This window comes from Oncorhynchus kisutch, linkage group LG18, assembly GCF_002021735.2.
Source record: "Oncorhynchus kisutch isolate 150728-3 linkage group LG18, Okis_V2, whole genome shotgun sequence".
NCBI lineage: Eukaryota > Metazoa > Chordata > Actinopteri > Salmoniformes > Salmonidae > Oncorhynchus > Oncorhynchus kisutch.
This window is the reverse complement of record NC_034191.2, coordinates 77,198,379-77,219,463: the sequence shown is the minus strand read 5'-3', so window position 1 is coordinate 77,219,463 and position 21,085 is coordinate 77,198,379. Positions and strand designations below refer to the sequence as shown.

The 21,085-nt window shown below is 43.5% G+C and overlaps 1 protein-coding gene across 1 annotated transcript in view; it reads right to left on the bottom strand.

The window, feature by feature from the left end:
• The window catches only part of LOC109880010 (reversion-inducing cysteine-rich protein with Kazal motifs-like), a 90,955-nt gene that overhangs the window by 23,645 nt on the left and 46,225 nt on the right, over positions 1-21,085 (bottom strand). The window contains exons 10-15 of the mRNA XM_031796852.1: positions 19,299-19,472; positions 10,290-10,502; positions 8,536-8,672; positions 8,090-8,230; positions 7,577-7,765; positions 5,472-5,594 (exon numbers count right to left, since the gene is read on the bottom strand). Of these exons, the coding sequence (XP_031652712.1) occupies positions 5,472-5,594; positions 7,577-7,765; positions 8,090-8,230; positions 8,536-8,672; positions 10,290-10,502; positions 19,299-19,472 (977 nt within the window). The remainder of the gene's footprint in view (positions 1-5,471; positions 5,595-7,576; positions 7,766-8,089; positions 8,231-8,535; positions 8,673-10,289; positions 10,503-19,298; positions 19,473-21,085) is intronic.

The following is a 21,085-nucleotide window of genomic DNA, read 5'->3' as shown; positions in this document are numbered from 1 at the left end:
CAGTCAGCCCACTGACACCCCTATCAGACCACAGTCAGCCCACTGACACCCCTATCAGTTCACAGCAAAATCACAGTCTACTTGAACAGAGCAATACTCAATCATGAGGCATCAAAGCAAAAGGAACTGAATAACATTAAGAAATGCTATAGATCGAAGGAAAGTAATTAGGCAACAACAAATTCAATCCCTTTTTGGACAACTTCCTAGACAAAATATTTCACTGTAATGGTGAAGGTGTAAACTTGGCAGTAGAAATCAGCTTCCCTATCAAATCAAAACATTTCAAGCAGACAACCTAAGAAAATTAACAACATTGACAAATGGTTTGATGAAGAATGCAATAACTTAAGAAAGAAATTTGAGAAACCTATCCAACCAAAAACATAGAGACCCAGAGAACAAACAGCAAAAACATATACATGATCCAATACCAATCTTAGAATCAACTATTAACTTCTTGGTGACAGGGGGCAGTATTTTCACGTCCAGATGAAATGCATGTCCAGATTCAACTGCCTGCTACTCATCCCCAGAAGATAAGATATGCATTGTATTAGTAGATTAGATTAGATAGAACTAAAACTGTTTGAATCATGTCTGTGAGTATAACAGAACTTATTTAGCAGGCGAAACCCCGAGGTCAAACCATTCAGATTGTTTTTTTGAGGTCACTCTCTTTTCAATGAGTTTTCATTGGGAATCCAGATTTCTAAGGGACCTTCTTGCAGTTCCTATTGCCTCCACTGGATGTCAACAGTCTTTAGGAATTGGTTGAGGTTTTTCCTTTGTGTAATGAAGAAGTACAGCCATCTTGAACGAGGGTCACTTGAAGTGTACTGTTAGATAGAGGCACGTGACCAGAAAGCTAGCTACAGTTTGTTTTCCTCCTGTATTGAACACAGATCATCCCATCTTCAATTTGGCAAAGTTTACAGGTAACTTTTGAGATATTTTGTAGTCACGTTGCGCAAGTTGGAACCAGTGTTTTTCTGGATCAAACGCACCAAATACATTTTCATTTTGGATATATATTGACGGAATTAATCGAACAAAATGACCATTTGTGATGTTTATGGGACATATTGGAGTGCCAACAAAAGAAGCTCATCAAAGGTAAGGCATGAATTATATTTTTATTTCTGCGTTTTGTGTCACGCCTGCAGGGTTGAAATATGCTATTCTCTCTTTGTTTACAGAGGTGCTATCCTCAGATAATAGCATCGTTTGCTTTCGCTGAAAATCCTTTTTGAAATCTGACATGTTGGCTGGATTCACAACAAGTGTCGCTTTAATTTGCTATCTTGCATGTGTGATTTAATGAAAGTTAGATTTTTATAGTAATTTATTTGAATTTGGCGCTCTGCATTTTCCCTGGTTTTTGGCCAGGTGGGACGCGTCCCACATATCCCAGAGAGGTTAAAGACTACCAGAACCCTCTGGATTCTCCTAATTACACTGAATTAACTACAGGACAAAATACAAATCCTCCAACCCAAAAAGGCCTGTGGGGTTGATGGTATCCTAAATTAAATGATAAAATATACAGACCACAAATTCCAATTGGCTATACTAAAACTCTTTAACATCCTCCTTAGCTCTTGCATCTTCCCCAATATTAGGAACCAAGGACTGATCACCCCAATCCACAAAAGTGGAGATACATTTTACCCCAATAAGTACTGTGGGATATGCGTCAACAGCAACCAGGGAAACTCCTCTGCATTATCATTAACAGCAGACTCGTACATTTCCTCAGTGAAAACAATGTGCTGAGCAAATGTCAAACTGGCTTTTTAACAAATTACCATACGACAGACCACATATTCACCCTGCACACCCTAAATGAAAAACCAACAAACCAAAACAAAGGCAAGGTCTTCTCATGCTTTGTAGATTTCAAAAAAGCGTTTGAGGGTCTGCTATACAAATTCATGGAAAGTGGTGTTGGGAGAAAAGCATACGACATTATCAAATCCATGTACACAAACAATAAGTGTGAGGTTAAAATTGGCAAAAAACACGCACATTTCCATCCACAGGGCTGTGGGGTGAGACAGGGATGCAGCTTAAGCCCCACACTCTTCAACCTATATATTAACGAATTGGCAAGGGCACTAGAACAGAATGCCGCACCCTACTAGAATCTGAAGTCAAATGTCTACTCTTTGTTGATTGGGTATGTATCCCTCGACATAAACATCAGCATCACAGGTAACTTCCACAAAGCTGTGAACCATCTGGGAGAAAAGACAAGGGCCTTAAATGCCATCAAAAGGAACATAAAATTTGACATACCAATTAGGATCTGGCAAAAAATACTTATATACACTGCTCAAAAAATAAAGGGAACACTAAAATAACACATCCTAGATCTGAATGAATGAAATATTCTTATTAAATACTTTTTTCTTTACATAGTTGAATGTGCTGACAACAAAATCACACAAAAATGATCAATGGAAATCAAATTGATCTACCCATGGAGGTCTGGATTTGGAGTCACACTCAAAATTAAAGTGGAAAACCACACTACAGGCTGATCCAACTTTGATGTAATGTCCTTAAAACAAGTCAAAATGAGGCTCATTAGTGTGTGTGGCCTCCACGTGCCTGTATGACCTCCCTACAACGCCTGGGCATGCTCCTGATGAGGTGACGGATGGTCTCCTGAGGGATCTCCTCCCAGAACTGGACTAAAGCTTCCGCCAACTCCTGGACAGTCTGTGGTTCAACGTGGCGTTGGTGGATGGAGCGAGACATGATCTCCCAGATGTGCTCAATTGGATTCAGGTCTGGGGAATGGGCAGGCCAGTCCATAGCATCAATGCCTTCCTCTTGCAGGAACTGCTGACACACTTCAGCCACATGAGGTCTAGCATTGTCTTGCATTAGGTGGAACCCAGGGCCAACCGCACCAGTATATGGTCTCACAAGGGGTCTGAGGATCTCATCCCGGTACCTAATGGCAGTCAGGCTACCTCTGGCGAGCACATGGAGGGCTGTGCGGCCCCCCAAAGAAATGCGACCCCACACCATGAATGACCCAGCGCCAAACCGGTCATGCTGGAGGATGTTGCAGGCAGCAGAACGTTCTCCACGGCGTCTCCAGACTCTGTCACGTCTGTCACATGTGCTCAGTGTGAACCTGCTTTCATCTGTGAAGAGCACAGGGCGCCAGTGCTCCTCCTGCTCCTCCTTGCACAAAGGCGGAGGTAGCGGTCCTGCTGCTGGGTTGTTGCCCTCCTACGGCCTCCTCCACGTCTCCTGATGTACTGGCCTGTCTCCTGGTAGTGCCTCCATGCTCTGGACACTACGCTGACAGACACAGCAAACCTTCTTGCTACAGCTCACATTGATGTGCCATCCTGGATGAGCTGCACTACCTGAGCCACTTGTGTGGGTTGTAGACTCCGTCTCATGCTACCACTAGAGTGAAAGCACCGCCAGCATTCAAAAGTGACCAAAACATAGGCCAGGAAGCATAGGAATTGAGAAGTGGTCTGTGGTCACCACCTGCAGAACCACTACTTTATTGGGGGTGTCTTGCTAATTGCCTATAATTTCCACCTGTTGTCTATTCCATTTGCACAACAGCATGTGAAATGTATTGTCAATCAGTGTTGCTTCCTAAGTGGACAGTTTGATTTCACAGAAGTGTGATTGACTTGGAGTTACATTGTGTTGTTTAAGTGTTCCCTTTATTTCTTTGAGCAGTGTAGTTATAGAACCCATTGCCCATTATGGTTGTGAGGTCAAATGTCTGCTGTTTGCTGATGATCTGGAGGGCCTACAGCAGCACCTAGATCTTATGCACAGATTCTGTCAGACCTGGGCCCTGACAGTAAATCTCAGTAAGACCAAAATAATGGTGTTCCAAAAAAGGTCCAGTCACCAGGACCACAAATACAAATTCCATCTAGACACTGTTGCCCTAGAGCACACAGAAAAACTATACATACCTTGGCCTAAACATCAGCGCCACAGGTAACTTCCACAAAGCTTGTGAACGATCTGAGAGACAAGGCAAGAAGGGCATTCTATGCCATCAAAAGGAACATAAATTTCAACATACCAATTAGGATTTGGCAAAAAATACTTGAATCAGTCATAGAGCCCATTGCCCTTTATGGTTGTGAGGTCTGGGGTCCGCTCACCAACCAAGACTTCACAAAATTGGACAAACACCAAATTGAGACTCTGCACGCAGAATTCTGCAAAAATATCCTCAGTGTACAATGTAATTCAATTCAATTCTACAACCACCTAAAAGGAAGTGATTCCCAAACCTTCCATAACAAAGTCATCACCTACAGGGAAATGAACCTGGAGAAGAGTCCCCCCTAAGCAAGCTGGTCCTGGGGACAGCAACACAATTAGACCCAACCAAATCATGAGAAAACAAAAAGATAATTCCCTGACAACTGAGAAAACTAGAATGCTATTTGGCCCTAAACAGAGAGTACACAGAATATCTGACCACTGTGACTGACCCAAACTTAAGAAAAGCTTTGACAATGTACAGACTCAGTGGGTATAGCCTTGCTATTGAGAAAGGCCGCCATAGGCAGACCTGGCTCTCAAGAGAAGACAGGCTATGTGCTCACTGCCCACAAAATGAGGTGGAAACTAAGCTGCACTTTCTAACCTCCTGCCAAATGTATGACCATATTAGAGACATATATTTCCCTTAGATTACACAGACACACAAATAATAGATAAACTCTCATATCTACTGGGTGAAATACCAAAGTGTGACATCACAGAAGCAAGATTTGTGACCTGTTGCCACAACAAAAGGTCAACCAGTGAAGAACAAACACCACTGTACTGTAAATACAACCCATATTTATGTTGATTTATTTTCCCTTTTGTACTTTAACTATTTGCACGTAGTTACAACACTGTACATGTTTCATAGTTTATTTCACTTGTGTTTATTATATATTTCATTTGCTTTGGCGATGTTAACATATGTTTCCCATGCTAATAAAGCCCCTTAAATTGAGAGAGAGATTATGAAGGGTGAGAAATGTTTCAGAATCAGGGAGGGGGAAAAAAATAAAGAAAAATAGTACTGTGCATCAATATTTCAACCCTCAAATACACACACACACACACACACACGCACACACACGCGCACACGCACGCACACGCACACACACGCGCACACACGCACACGCGCACACACGCACACACACACAGGAGCGGACACGCGCACACACACACACACACAAACACACAGGAGGGGACACGCACTCACACACACACGCACACACACACACAGGAGCGGACACGCGCACACACACACACACAAACACACAGGAGGGGACACGCACTCACACACACACGCACACACACACACAGGAGCGGACACGCGCACACACACACATACACACACACACACAAACACACAGGAGCGGACACGCACGCACACACACACAGGAGCGGACACGCACACACACGCACACCTGTGAATAGGCGACGGTCCTCGTCTGAACTTTCAGCACTCAGGCACTGGCGGGTGGAGCAGATGGTTTCTCCAGCAAAGCAGGAGCAGGGGTGGCAGTCCACCCTGAATGACGACCCGTGGTCTGTGGGACAAGAACACATCATCCCCGTGTGAGACCCTGTCTGATTTAATTGGTTATATGGCTGTCAATGTAACTGTTATCTGACACTTTCAATCTTCCCGTCCACAGCAACTCCAGCAGCTGATAAGACTTGTAACTATGGGATCTGGGTCACGACACCAATGTAACTGATCAGGTATTGATCCTGAGATGTAACTGATCAGGTATTGATCCTGAGATGTAACTGATCAGGTATTGATCCTGAGATGTAACTGATCAGGTATTGATCCTGAGATGTAACTGATCAGGTATTGATCCTGGGATGTAACTGATCAGGTATTGATCCTGAGATGTAACTGATCAGGTATTGATCCTGAGATGTAACTGATCAGGTATTGATCCTGAGATGTAACTGATCAGGTATTGATCCTGAGATGTAACTGATCAGGTATTGATCCTGAGATGTAACTGATCAGGTATTGATCCTGGGATGTAACAGATCAGGCATTGATCCTGAGATGTAACTGATCAGGTATTGATCCTGGGATGTAACAGATCAGGTATTGATCCTGAGATGTAACTGATCAGGTATTGATCCTGAGATGTAACTGATCAGGTATTGATCCTGAGATGTAACTGATCAGGTATTGATCCTGGGATGTAACAGATCAGGCATTGATCCTGAGATGTAACTGATCAGGTATTGATCCTGGGATGTAACAGATCAGGTAAGGCCTAAATGTCTTATCCCCCTTTGGAATGGAGCGAAAACAACCGTAAAAGCAAAAACAATAAACTGATTTAGATTTAAACAAATGAAGTTTCAAATCTGTAACAAGAAACAATTAGGCAGGAGAAAAGTAGCAAAAATAAAACATATATATGAAGAAAAAAAAGTGTTATTCTTCTATGTAGATGTGATGAACTGGGAGGCAGCATCACAGAGAGACAAGGCTATGTGGAGAGAAAGTGTGTGTGTGTGTGTGTGTGTGTGTGTGTGTGTGTGTGTGTGTGTGTGTGTGTGTGTGTGTGCGTGCGAGAGAGAGAGAGAGAGTTCCTAACCTCTTGCCAAATGTATGACCATATTAGAGACACATATTGATTTGTGACCTGTTGCCACAAGAAAAGGGCAACTAGTGAAGAACAAACACCATTGTAAATACAACCCATATATATGCTTATTTATTTTCCCTTTTGTACTTTAACCATCGTTACAACACTGTATATAGACATAATATGACATTTGTAATATCTTTATTCTTTTGGAACTCCTGTGAGTGTAATGTTTACTGTTCATTTTTATTGTTCATTTCACTTTTGTTCATTATCTACTTCACTTGCTTTGGCGATGTTAACATATGTTTCCCATGCCAATAAAGCACCTTGAATTGAATGTGAGCGAGAGAGGCACTCTGGCAGCAGGCTCCTTTCAAGTCACAGTAGTTACATTGAGGGTGGGCCAGAGGGAGACCGCGGGAAGGAAATACCAGTGTGTGGTTGGTTAGTTCATTTTTTCTAACTGTAGCGTTGCCGTGCTGCTAGGGGAAGAGGAAGCGATGTTTACACCACAGGAAGCATTTCACAACCAGGCACAAAGACACCAAGGACTCATGCACAGAGAGGGTTCTCTGTCTCTGTCTCTCTCTACCTCTCTCTCTGTCTCTCTCTCTCTGTCTCTCTCTACCTCTGTCTCTCTCTCTCTACCTCTCTCTCTCTCTGTCTCTACCTCTCTCTCTCTTTGTCTCTCTCTGTCTCTCTCTCTCTGTCTCTCTCTCTCTACCTCTCTCTCTCTACCTCTCTCTCTCTACCTCTCTCTCTCTCTCTCTCTCTCTGTCTCTCTCTCTCTCTACCTCTCTACCTCTCTCTCTGTCTCTCTCTCTCTCATTTGATAAGGGAAAACTCAAATAAACTGCCACTCCTTTTCCCTGTTATGCGCATGTTGTCTAAAACCTCTGTGAAAACCAGGTGGGTGCTACACACTGCTGGTGAAGAGGGCAGCGTACTTTTTCTCTGGCCCCCCACAACGCAGGTCTTGGAGGTGTCGATGCAGGGCATCTCGGCACAGTTATCCAGCCTGCCACTCTGTCCGCAGGTACAAACCTCGAAGCAGCCCGCATGGCCATTACGCATTGGCACCTGGATACGGGCATCCACGTGGACCAGGAACTCTGAGGCCTCACCCAGTTTACAGCCTGACACACACACACACACACACACACACACAGAGAACACAGTCGTTACACACACACACAGACACACACAGACACAGACACACACAGAACACAGTCGTTACACAGACACACAGACACACACAGAACACAGTCGTTACACACACACACACACACACACACACACACACACACACACACACACACACACACACACACACACACACACACACACACACACACACACAGAGAGAACACAGTCGTCACACTTTGTAAGTCTACACATACAGTGGACATAGGCTCCCCCTAGGGCTACAGGGAGGTACTGCATGTTCTAGTATACTGTACCAGGCACACAGAAGTAAGGCAGGCAATCCTGTCCAGGCTGGCAGCCCTTCCTGTTCACCTCACACAGCTGGTTGCTGGGACAGGGGTTGGGGTTACACGGGTGGATGACCTCGTCAATGATATTACCCAGGTTGCTAGGAGCTGGAGTGCGGATGGAGAAGAACAACATGTTAAGACTCTGACAATGAGAAAAGGTCTGAGAATCATAATTTCTCCTTGTAGCATTACACTTCTCGTACGTGTAAACAACATTCAATGAAACGACTTCAACCAAAGAAAATGCAAGAACGAACCACCTCATTGTTTGAATAAGATGTAAATTGGTAATGGTAAGACACACACACACACGCACACACACACACACACACACACACACACACACACACACACACACACACACACACACACACACACACACACACACACACACACGTGTTACCACTCACTGAGGTATCTCTCCAGGGGGATGCAGCGTTCAGGGTCGTCTATGGGGGACAGGATCTCACAGATGCGCTCGGCCGTCTGTCCTTCGTAGAAGCGTCTGCGGTCACCACACTGTGTCAGGATGTCCACACAGTCCGACCTGAAGTGGTTTAGACAGAAGATACAGGGTTAGATCCCAACGTTCCAAACTGTTTCAAAATGTCTGAAAGCAATATTTGAATAAAGCCTGTCAGCTGGAATCACATTGACCAGTCCTCCACATACAGAACCAGTCAAAAGCCCTGTTTCGTAAAATACCAAGTCCATATTATGGCAAGAACAGCTCCAATAACCAAAGAGCATCATTACTTTAAGACAATCTGCTAAATTTCAAGGAGAGTGATGGAGTGCTTCATCAGGTGACCTGGCCTCCACAATCACATGACCTCAACCCATTTGAGATGGTTTGGGATGAGTTGGACTGCAGAGATGAAGGTAAAGCAGCCAACAAGTGCTCAGCATATGTGGGAACTCCTTCAAGACTGTTGGAAAAGCATTCCAGGTGAACCTGGTTGAGAGAATGCCAAGAGTGTGCAAAAGCTGTCATCAAGGCAACGGTTGGCTACTTGGAAGAATCCACATTTTATTTGGATTTGATTTGACTTTTTGGTTACTTCATGATTCCATATCTGCTATTTTGATGTCTTCACTATTATTCTATAACGTAGAAAATAGTAAAAATAAAGAAAATCCCTTGAATTAGTAGGAGTGTCCAAACTTTTGACTGGTACTGTACATTGGCTGTTACAGCCCTGAGGGCTAGCCTACAGTACAGGTAAACATCGCTAACACACTAACTACTTCATTCAGCCTGACAAAAACCCAGCTGTAATTACTCTCAGTGGGAAAAAAACTCCAGTCAAAAGATCTGCTGATAAATGACCTGAGGTGGGGTAGTGAGTCAAGCCTTGCAGAAAGCACAACATCCTCCCTGGGATTGGTATGTCTATGTGTTGTCATGTCTGAGAGACCAACTGTATTTGGTTCATGTAGTTTTTAGGTTCGTTTTTAGGTTCCAGTTGGGTCTTCGGGCGGTCGTTTCCCGGGGGATGCTTTTTACTGTGACCACGGGATTCTACTGCAGGTGAAGGTGGGATGCTGTATGTACTTATTTCACTTTATTACCTTTATCTAACCAGGTCGGTGATTGGGGAAACAGTCCTTTAAAGGCAGGATGAATGGTACAGTAATAGCAGCAGAACCAAATTAGGCCTATACCTTGACTAAAAATCACTTTCAATTGAGAATCTCTATTGGACACCTCTTAAAATTCAATCATAGGCTTAATATCTGGGAAACTAGCTCAAAGTCAGACTAAATACTTGAACCTTCTACTGCAGTGGGCTAAATTAGGTTCACACAGAGTGTTTCTTGGTAGTCTTAAACAAATCTGCTTTGAAACAAAAGTTTACACCTCACACACATGGTTATGGACTTAAACAAAGAAGACACCTGAACCATGTCAGATATAGAGTTAAAATATATTCCATGTTGAGTTTACATCCCAATAATACATTTTATATACATCACAGGAGACTGAAATATAACACAAACCATTTGACATTGACACATCGGATATTCGGGAATAAAAAATGTTTAGGAAATTATGAAAAATATTAATAACATTCCACCTATGTGAGGTATATGAGGTCACTAGGTCGTTTGACTGCAGAAAAGGGCTACGTCAAATAACAGAATGAAAAGATTGGCTACGTACTTGCAGATGACACTGCCGCGGGACTTGCTGTAGCAGGGTTTGATCTGCAGGGCGCAGGCCACAGCCTTCCACATCTCCGGACGACACTTCCTGATGTCCAGGACGGGGATGTTCATAAAGGGCATCTTGATCGTCCCATTGGACCACAGCTTGATGTCATTCATGGCGCCTTGGTCTGATTGGACGTTACAGCTACGGAACAGCTCTGTGGGCCTAGAGTTAATATGACAAGAGAGAGAGACATGATAGAATTAGCAGGTGTACTCAATAGCTATGTACCTATCAACAGTGATAGAAATGTGCACACGACAGAAACCCAAATGGAGTCGAATGAAGATTGCAGTGTGGAACATGTATAATTTCTCCCCTTTGTCACATGACTTGTGTTATAGCTTCGACAAAAGCTTTAAACTGGAAGTGATCATGGTTCGAAGTTCAGAAGGGGAAAAACGAAAAAAACTTTAAAAAACAAGCAAACTACCAAACACTTTGAAACTATAATAACAATCTCAGTAACAATATCAGATACGTTGTTCTAGCTTTGACTGATACGTGGTTGTTTATCTACTTCAGTTGAATGACCCTCAGTCACTCTGGAGAAGAGAGTCGGCTAAATAACAAACATGGAATCGGAATCCCACGTGGACACAGAGTGAATCTTACTACAGAAACTCCTACTACACTAAAATACTACACACAACACTGTCTCTCTCTGTCTAATGAGACACAACACTGTCTCTGTCTGTCTAATGAGACACAACACTGTCTCTGTCTGTCTAATGAGACACAACACTGTCTCTGTCTGTCTAATGAGACACAACACTGTCTCTGTCTGTCTAATGAGACACAACACTGTCTCTGTCTGTCTAATGAGACACAACACTGTCTCTGTCTGTCTAATGAGACACAACACTGTCTCTGTCTGTCTAATGAGACACAACACTGTTTCTATCTGTCTAATGAGACACAACACTGTCTCTGTCTGTCTAATGAGACACAACACTGTCTCTCTCTGTCTAATGAGACACAACACTGTCTCTGTCTGTCTAATGAGACACAACACTGTCTCTCTCTGTCTAATGAGACACAACAAAGTCTCTGTCTGTCTAATGAGACACAACACTGTCTCTGTCTGTCTAATGAGACACAACACTGTCTCTCTCTGTCTAATGAGACACAACACTGTCTCTGTCTGTCTAATGAGACACAACACTGTTTATATCTGTCTAATGAGACACAACACTGTTTCTATCTGTCTAATGAGACACAACACTGTTTCTATCTGTCTAATGAGACACAACACTGTCTCTGTCTGTCTAATGAGACACAACACTGTCTCTATCTGTCTAATGAGACACAACACTGTCTCTATCTGTCTAATGAGACACAACACTGTCTCTGTCTGTCTAATGAGACACAACACTGTTTCTATCTGTCTAATGAGACACAACACTGTCTCTGTCTGTCTAATGAGACACAACACTGTTTCTATCTGTCTAATGAGACACAACACTGTCTCTGTCTGTCTAATGAGACACAACACTGTCTCTATCTGTCTAATGAGACACAACACTGTTTCTATCTGTCTAATGAGACACAACACTGTCTCTGTCTGTCTAATGAGACACAACACTGTTTCTATCTGTCTAATGAGACACAACACTGTCTCTGTCTGTCTAATGAGACACAACACTGTTTCTATCTGTCTAATGAGACACAACACTGTCTCTGTCTGTCTAATGAGACACAACACTGTTTCTATCTGTCTAATGAGACACAACACTGTCTCTGTCTGTCTAATGAGACACAACACTGTTTCTATCTGTCTAATGAGACACAACACTGTCTCTGTCTGTCTAATGAGACACAACACTGTTTCTATCTGTCTAATGAGACACAACACTGTCTCTGTCTGTCTAATGAGACACAACACTGTCTCTGTCTGTCTAATGAGACACAACACTGTTTCTGTCTGTTTAATGAGACACAACACTGTCTCTGTCTGTCTAATGAGACAACACTGTCTCTGTCTGTCTAATGAGACACAACACTGTCTCTATCTGTCTAATGAGACACAACACTGTCTCTATCTGTCTAATGAGACACAACACTGTCTCTGTCTGTCTAATGAGACACAACACTGTCTCTGTCTGTCTAATGAGACACAACACTGTCTCTGTCTGTCTAATGAGACACAACACTGTCTCTATCTGTCTAATGAGACACAACACTGTCTCTATCTGTCTAATGAGACACAACACTGTCTCTGTCTGTCTAATGAGACACAACACTGTTTCTGTCTGTCTAATGAAATGCATATTCACTCTGCCTTGTGTGTCCAGATGTCATCTCCACAGCTCAACACCACATGGATGTGGCTGATGGTGATGTCAGAAGGAGGCCAGCCAGATGGCCACTGTTTACTACTGCAGAAACATCCTGGAGACAGAGACCAATGACCAATGGCTGAGAGGGACTACTTCCTGAGGAAACCTGTTGCCGGGAGGTGGACTATTTTCTTTAATGATCTACGAGTTGTAGGAAGTGTATTTCACGATTGGTATGTTTCCCTGGGAGGGGAGGTTACTTCGGTGGTTGATGTTAGATGTGGCTGAGTGCTGATATTCAGTCAGTTTGTTAACTTTAGAGCCTTTAAAATATCCCACTGGCCACTCCTGTGTATATGTCTGTATCTGTGTTCTTGTTTACTTAACTTATCAAGACACCAATGTCCTGACAATTCACCCCAATGTCCTGACAATTCACCCCAATGTCCTGACAATACACCCCAATGTCCTGACAATTCACCCCAATGTCCTGACAATACACCCCAATGTCCTGACAATTCACCCCAATGTCCTGACAAGGTAGGAAAACAATAAAGTTTTTGAAAAGTCAGGATTTGTTTAATGTCCTGAATTTGTTCAAATGCTATTCTAAATGTAAGGTTAAGGTTAGGGTTAGATTAAGAGTAAGGTTTAGGGATTAGGGAAAATTTGATTTTTAAAGGTCAAAACATGTTTACGTCCCAAAAAGTTCTGACATTCCAAGAAAATTAAGCTGTGTGTGTGCGCACGCATGCGAGTGTGTTAGAGGAGAGGGGAAGGAAAGTGAGGTCTTGGCCACAAGCAGAGGGACCACAGCCGTGCCTGAGCTCCAGGTCATGAACCAAGCATGACCCCATGCATGGGTAGCGGTCACAGTGGGTTTCCACTCCACCCCAAAAATAAACTTGAATGACCTCTTCACTTTTATTTACAGTGACTGGTTTCCTAGTGTCACTCTCTTTCTACTCTCCCTCTCCTCTCTTTTCTGTCTCTCTACACATTGACCCACATTAAAATGACAAGTAAAGTAGCTTCAGTTAAAACAAGGATATTTAGGATAGTTAGTTATTCAATAATCGATTACATTTTCACCAAGCAGGGTATTATATTTCGTACATGTTAAAAATAGACATGGTGTGTATGGTGTCCATACTTTCAGGAACCCACATTCAACTTCAGCCTTCTTCATCAACCAGAATAAGAAGGGGTTTATCTGTGTAGTTACAGGGTCAGCTTTGTTAAATACATCCCTGGGCTTGTATACGTTACCTCTTTCCCCCCCCACTCTCTTATCTTCCCATCCTCCCTCTCTTTATCTCAGCCCTCCTCTCCCACTCTTCTCTCAGAATGATTGGCATGTGGATTGAGACTTCCTGCCTTGGACCTTGGTGAGCCCTGGACCATGACTTGAGTTGCATATTGTCCAGACTGGCAGACAGACAGACAGGCAGGCAGGCAGGCAGACAGACAGGGAGGGAGGGAGGGAGGCAGACAGGGAGGCAGACAAGCATACCTGCTCTAAAGCAGTCAGGGAGATATCACTGAGACACAGAACAGCCTCATCAGAGCCTTAGAGCTGCCAGTCAACAGGATGGTGCCCCAGTAATCTCCATACGACCAGTCAACAGGATGGTGCCCCTGTAATCTCCATACGACCAGTCAACAGGATGGTACCCCTGTAATCTCCATACGACCAGTCAACAGGATGGTGCCCCTGTAAACTCCATACGACCAGTCAACAGGATGGTACCCCTGTAATCTCCATACGACCAGTCAACAGGATGGTACCCCAGTAATCTCCATACGACCAATCAACAGGATGGTGCCCCAGTAATCTCCATACGACCAGTCAACAGGATGGTGCCCCTGTAATCTCCATACGACCAGTCAACAGGATGGTGCCCCTGTAAACTCCATACGACCAGTCAACAGGATGTTCCCCTCTAATCTCCATACGACCAGTCAACAGGATGGTACCCCTGTAATCTCCATACGACCAGTCAACAGGATGGTGCCCCTGTAATCTCCATACGACCAGTCAACAGGATGGTGCCCCTGTAATCTCCATACGACCAGTCAACAGGATGGTGCCCCTGTAATCTCCATACGACCAGTCAACAGGATGGTACCCCTGTAATCTCCATACGACCTGTCAACAGGATGGTACCCCTGTAATCTCCATACGACCAGTCAACAGGATGGTACCCCAGTAATCTCCATACGACTAGTCAACAGGATGGTGCCCCTCTAATCTCCATACGACCAGTCAACAGGATGGTGCCCCTCTAATCTCCATACGAACAGTCAACAGGATGGTGCCCTCTAATCTCCATACGACCAGTCAACAGGATGGTGCCCCTCTAATCTCCATATGACCAGTCAACAGGATGGTGCCCTCTAATCTCCATACGACCAGTCAACAGGATGGTGCCCCTCTAATCTCCATACGACCAGTCAACAGGATGGTGCCCCTCTAATCTCCATACGACCAGTCAACAGGATGGTGCCCTCTAATCTCCATACGACCAGTCAACAGGATGGTGCCCCTGTAATCTCCATACGACCAGTCAACAGGATGGTGCCCCTGTAATCTCCATACGAACTGGCTGGGAAGTGTATTTATGTCACGGACTCAGAGATCCAGGCCCCTGGGGTGTGGCACTCAGGGCCTAGTGACAGTGCACAGCGCTGGCGTAGCTACACAGCGCCGCAGGTTTCTCAGTACTTCAGAGATCCCTATCCCCTTTGCCTCTAGCCCTGTTTGTCTTCCATATTGTGACTGTGGCCAGCCCCCCCCCCCCCCCTCCCTTCTCACGATACTTGTCACCCCAGGTTTTGAACCCCTCAGGGAGGACGGCTCTCCTTAAGCTGGCCCCTGGGACTCCTTCAAAGGAAATGAGAGACAGAATTTTGTTTGTCTGAACTCGGTGTCTTCATCATCCTTCTCAGATGAAAAATAATACACAGAATAATTAGGGTTGTTTGCAAACATTCTCTAAAAAAGGGGTCTAGCATGAAACGTTTCTGGGGCTTTTTAGGGTTTGATTACTGCTGAGCTACAATTCAAAAGAAAATACTGGATGTTTTTTTGATAATCTTGACATTATGGTTATCATCATTACTGAACAACATGATACCTTACAGTCAATTGACAAAGATACATAAATATATCATACACATTTAGAAGTCAAAGAGAGGTCATAGAGAGGTGATGGAGAGGTCAGAGGTCATAGAGAGATGATGGAGAGGTCAACGAGAGGTGATGGAGAGGTCAAAGAGAGGTCATAGAGAGGTGATGTCAAAGAGAGGTCATAGAGAGGTCGAGAGATGAGATTATGTTTGAGTCTGTAGCCCATGATGATGTCACGTCCTTCAGATCCCCTAGTGTCCAATCAGATATTTTCTCTGACCCTGACTACAGCCTGGAAAATCAACACTTTTGAAACTTGACAAAGCTAATGTCGGGTGGCTTGTGGTGAAATGTAGCTTTGTGGACAGTGCCTGATGGGTCCACAGGCGGGGAGTGTTCTGTAGAACTGTGTGTGTTCGCCGGCCGGGCTTTGATGGTGTCAAGCATGGGTCTGCTGGTCCCATGCCAGACCAGGATGCAGCAAGCTGTGACATGGCTGGCCTCCAAGGTCAAATGCAAACACTATAAACTACAGTATAACGGCACACACGCATACACACACATCCCTATCCCTTTCTCTCTCCTCCTTTCTCTGTGACCTCTAAACAACCTAGTGTGGAAGCCGACCACAACACACATCAGTCAAAGAGCCATCAGTCACAGAGCCATCAGTCACACACTCTTAGAAAGAAATGTGCTATCTAGAACCCAAAAGGGTTCTTCGGCTGTTACCATAGGAGAACCCTTTGAATAACCATTTTCTATTCCAGGTAGAACCCTTTTGGTTCCATGTAGAACCCTTTCCCCAGATGGTTCTATATGGAACCCAAAATAATTCAACCTAGGGCTGTTACGGTGACCGTATTACCGCCACACCGGCGGTCACGAGTCATGAAAGTAGTCAAATTCCACGTGACCGTTTAGTCACGGTAATTAGGCTTCTCCAAGCTCTGATGCTGCTGCTGATCATTAGTAGCCTACTGAACTTTCTAACTGCCTGGAACTCAGCACTCTATTGTCCCTCAAATCACTCTGACATCAATGTAAATATGATCTAAAATCTAATCAAAGACTTTATGACAGCCCATGAGCTCATGTTGCACAACATTTCTATAGGTTTTTCAAGTGCGGGAGAATAGAGTGATGGCCACTAATAAAAAGAGGAGGATCCCATCAGCTTTCTATAGGCTAGGCCTACTATATTAATTTCTAAACGTTCCTAATATTAAGCACATTGCTTATCTTTACAACAGGTGTATAGCCTATCTGGCTGTCATTAAAATGAACCAGGGGAAAAGTGTCCTACATTCACTATTTAAGTGCATAGATGACATGTATTTTTTCCCACTGCCTCTGTTCTGAGACAGGTGCATGATAATGGTCCATTTTAAATCAAAACAAATTTCACACATATATTATTTAGTTTATGTAAAGACAAGATTACATTAAGAATAGTCTGATCTGCGACAATATTAGCCTATCACTTGTGAATAATTTATTATCACTTGTGAACGAGGCACAGCATAAGGCAAGAAACAACACATAGTCCCACACCTCATATAGCCTAGCCCATAGGTCTAGATAAGATTTGTATCATACTAAAGTGGCCAAATAACTTCTTAAACTTAAGCACATTAATCCGCTTTACAAAAAGGTGTAGAGCCTAACTGGCAAACATTTCAAGTTTGGGGAAGATCATTTTCACCATAGAAATGCACCTTTATAATAAAAGCATAACATGCAAAACTGCATTAGCGGTCACTTCTGATAATGGTGTTTTGCCGCTAATGGAACATCAGCCTACTGCCATGTGCTCTTTGCTGTGCTTATAATGTGAAGATAATAGTTGAATAGTTTATCAACATTTCAAGTTAAACGTTCTGATCTGTTGCGACGGTCTCATTGCTTAAGAAATGTTTTTTTTTGATGCTGGTGGTTGTATTCATTTGGGATCTATCGCATCTCACAACTGTTCCAGACTATGTTTGTAATATTTATTTCTCGCACAGAATAGTTTCATTTTTGTACTATGGGGATTGTAGATTGACATAGGCTAGTGGTTTTGCTGTTCGTTAGGCCTACTCATCTTGATGGCTGACGAAACGTAAATGTGGACAGTTCTTCCAATATCTTCAATGTGCGCCTCCGAATTGGATAACTGCGCGCGTGCGCAGTTGCGTCCCCGATGTGTCTATCTTCACTTGTAGCCTGTGAGAAAGATCTGATCACGTGATGGAGAGCCATGTGTGTGAAAAGTGCTTCGGAGCATGCAGCATGCATGGAGAAGGGAATTAAAATGATTATATTCAGCCCAAGGGCACAACGGTCACTGGCTACAAAAAGCATGGATTTTTTTAGGGGGCGTTACGGCCACACAAAGGCGATACCACCAGGAAATTCGAGGCATTGTGAATGAGAGACTGATGAAGTGTGTACAGCCTGCGCAAAAAAAACAAAGCAGAGTTCATGCCTTTCAATCAAATTTTTCAAATCATCATTAAAGTCTCATCATGCAGCCTTAGAATGTATTGAAAATCTAAACATATAGCCCAACGTTTGTATCACAACTAAAGTTGCATAAATACATTTAAATTAAGCATATAGGAGTACCTGTGTCTTTGTTAACCGCTCAACACAGAATAGGCGTGCACTACCTCAAACCTTTAATATTAAAATAATTATTCATATTAATATTTTAATAATTCTAAGCAAATCTTGTCTGCTAAAAGAGTGTAGCCCACAGCCATATGACATAGTCAGATCAGGACCTAACATAAGAACAACTCAGAGTATGCTATTTTGTTATTCTGAAATAGACTACATTTTCATCATATCATGTTTTTATAGACATATTTAAATTAAATAATGGATTTATTGTGAAGGTGTAGGCTATATTACATGGATTTATTAGACTTTTTAAAATGTAGATGTTCCAAAGGTCTGAATTAGTGGCTTGTAGGCTGTGTGTGGAAGCCAGGAGATGCTAAACCTGTTTATGTTAAATAATGGTCAATTACCGTGAGACCGGGAGTTATCTGCTTGACAATCACCGGCTGACAAAATTTCATGACCGCCATAGCCCTAGTTCTACCTGGAACCAAAACGGGTTCTCCTATTGGGACGGCCGAAGAACCGCTTTTGGAAGCATTTTTTCTAAGAGTGTAGTAGTGTACTAGTGAACAGACTCTCTGAACAGGTATAGCAGGTATATAATCTGGTATAGTAGCTAGGTATAGTAACATACCTGTTGTTGAAGTTGGTACAGAAGGTATATTATAGCAGGTATATAATCTGGTATAGTAGCTAGGTATAGTAACATACCTGTTGTTGAAGTTGGTACAGAAGGTATATTATAGCAGGTATATAATCTGGTATAGTAGCTAGGTATAGTAACATACCTGTTGTTGAAGTTGGTACAGAAGGTATATTATAGCAGGTATATAATCTGGTATAGTAGCTAGGTATAGTAACATACCTGTTGTTGAAGTTGGTACAGAAGGTATATTATAGCAGGTATATAATCTGGTATGGTAGCTAGGTATAGTAACATACCTGTTGTTGAAGTTCGTGCAGTAGCCCAGGTCCTTGCATCCCAGTTGGCAGGGTTCCCTGACGTCGGCCAGACAGGTGACCAGGGGTTTCTCCACGGGGCTGTACTCACACATCTGGTCAAACTCCTGCCACGTTTGAGTTCCCCAGTTGGTGCTGATCTCCTGACACATATCCCTGTGGGGGACGAAACAGAGTTACTTTGAAAGAAAAAGGAAAGCTGCACACTCTAGCACCTCCGATGTAACCATTTATTCACCAACGTTTACACAGCAAGTTGTCCTTCTCAGGGCTTTATGACCAAACAGAGTTAAACATAAAGACAGACAACACAAGCATGTAAAAACATCAACTTGGCCTCCCAAGTGGCGCAGTGGTCTAAGATTCTGGGTTCGAGTACAGGCTCTGTCGCAGCCGGCCGTGACCGGGAGACCCATGGGACGGAGCACAATTGGTCCAGCTTCGTCCGGGTTAGGTGAGGGTTTGGCCGGCAGGGATGTCCTTGTCCCATCGCGCACTTGCAACTCCTGTGGTGGGCCAGGCGAAGTGCACGCTGACACGGTTGCCAGGTGTACGGTGTTTCCTCTGGCACATTGGTGCAGCTGGCTTCCGGGTTAAGTGGGCATTGTGTCAAGAAGCAGTGCGGCTTGGTTGGGTTGTGTTTCGGAGGACGCACGGCTCTCGACCTTCGCCTCTCCCGAGTCCATAAGGGAGATGCAGCAATGAGACAAGACTGTAACTACCAATTGGAAACCACAAAATTGGGGAGAAAAAGGGGTAAAAAATGTAAATAAAAAATCAAGTCAAATGTTCAGAGACTTTCTATGTATTTTGATCAGGTGGACAGAACTGTGTCCTGGAAACCAACCCTATGAGTTACCTGCATACCATGGAAGACCCCATCTACACTATACTGTATACTGTAATCCTTTATATCTACACTATATATATACAACAGTATGTGGACACCCCTTCAAATGAGTGGATATAGCTATTTCAGCCACACCAGTTGATGACAGGTATATATAATCGAGCACACAGCCATGCAATCTCCATAGACAAACATTGGTAGTAGAATGGCCTTACTGAAGAGCTAAGTGACTTTTAACATGGCACCGTCATAGGATGCCACCTTTCCAACAAGTCAGTTCATCAAATTTCTGCCTTGCTAAAGATGCCCCGGTCAACTGTAAGTGATGTTATTGTGAAGTGGAAACTTATAAGAGCAACAACGGCTCAGCCGCAAAGTGGTAGGCCACAAAAGCTCACAGAACGGGACTACCGAGTGCTGAAGCGTGTACAAATCGTCTGTCCTCAGTTGCAACACTCACTACCGAGTTCCAAACTGCCTCTGGAAGCAACGTCAGCAAAATAAAAAATAATTTGTCGGGAGCTTCAAGAAATTAGTTTCCGACCTCACTATGTGCCTGAATGGAAGCAAGTCCTGCAGCAATGTTCCAACATCTAGTGGAAAGCCTTCCCAAAGAGTGGAGGCTGTTATAGCAGCAATGTTCCAACATCTAGTGGAAAGCCTTCCCAGAAGAGTGGAGACTGTTATAGCAGCAAAGGGGGACCAACTCCATATTAATTACCATGATTTTGGAATGAGATGTTCGACGAGCAGGTGTCCACATACATTTAGTAATGTAGTGTATCTATTTATGTATGAACTCTTTTTTTTGGGGGGGGGGGGGGTTAAAATAGAATATATACATATTTTTTTAACTTTCACCCAATTTTTCTCCCCAATTGGTACTTACAGTCTTGTCCCATCGCTGCAACTCCCCTAC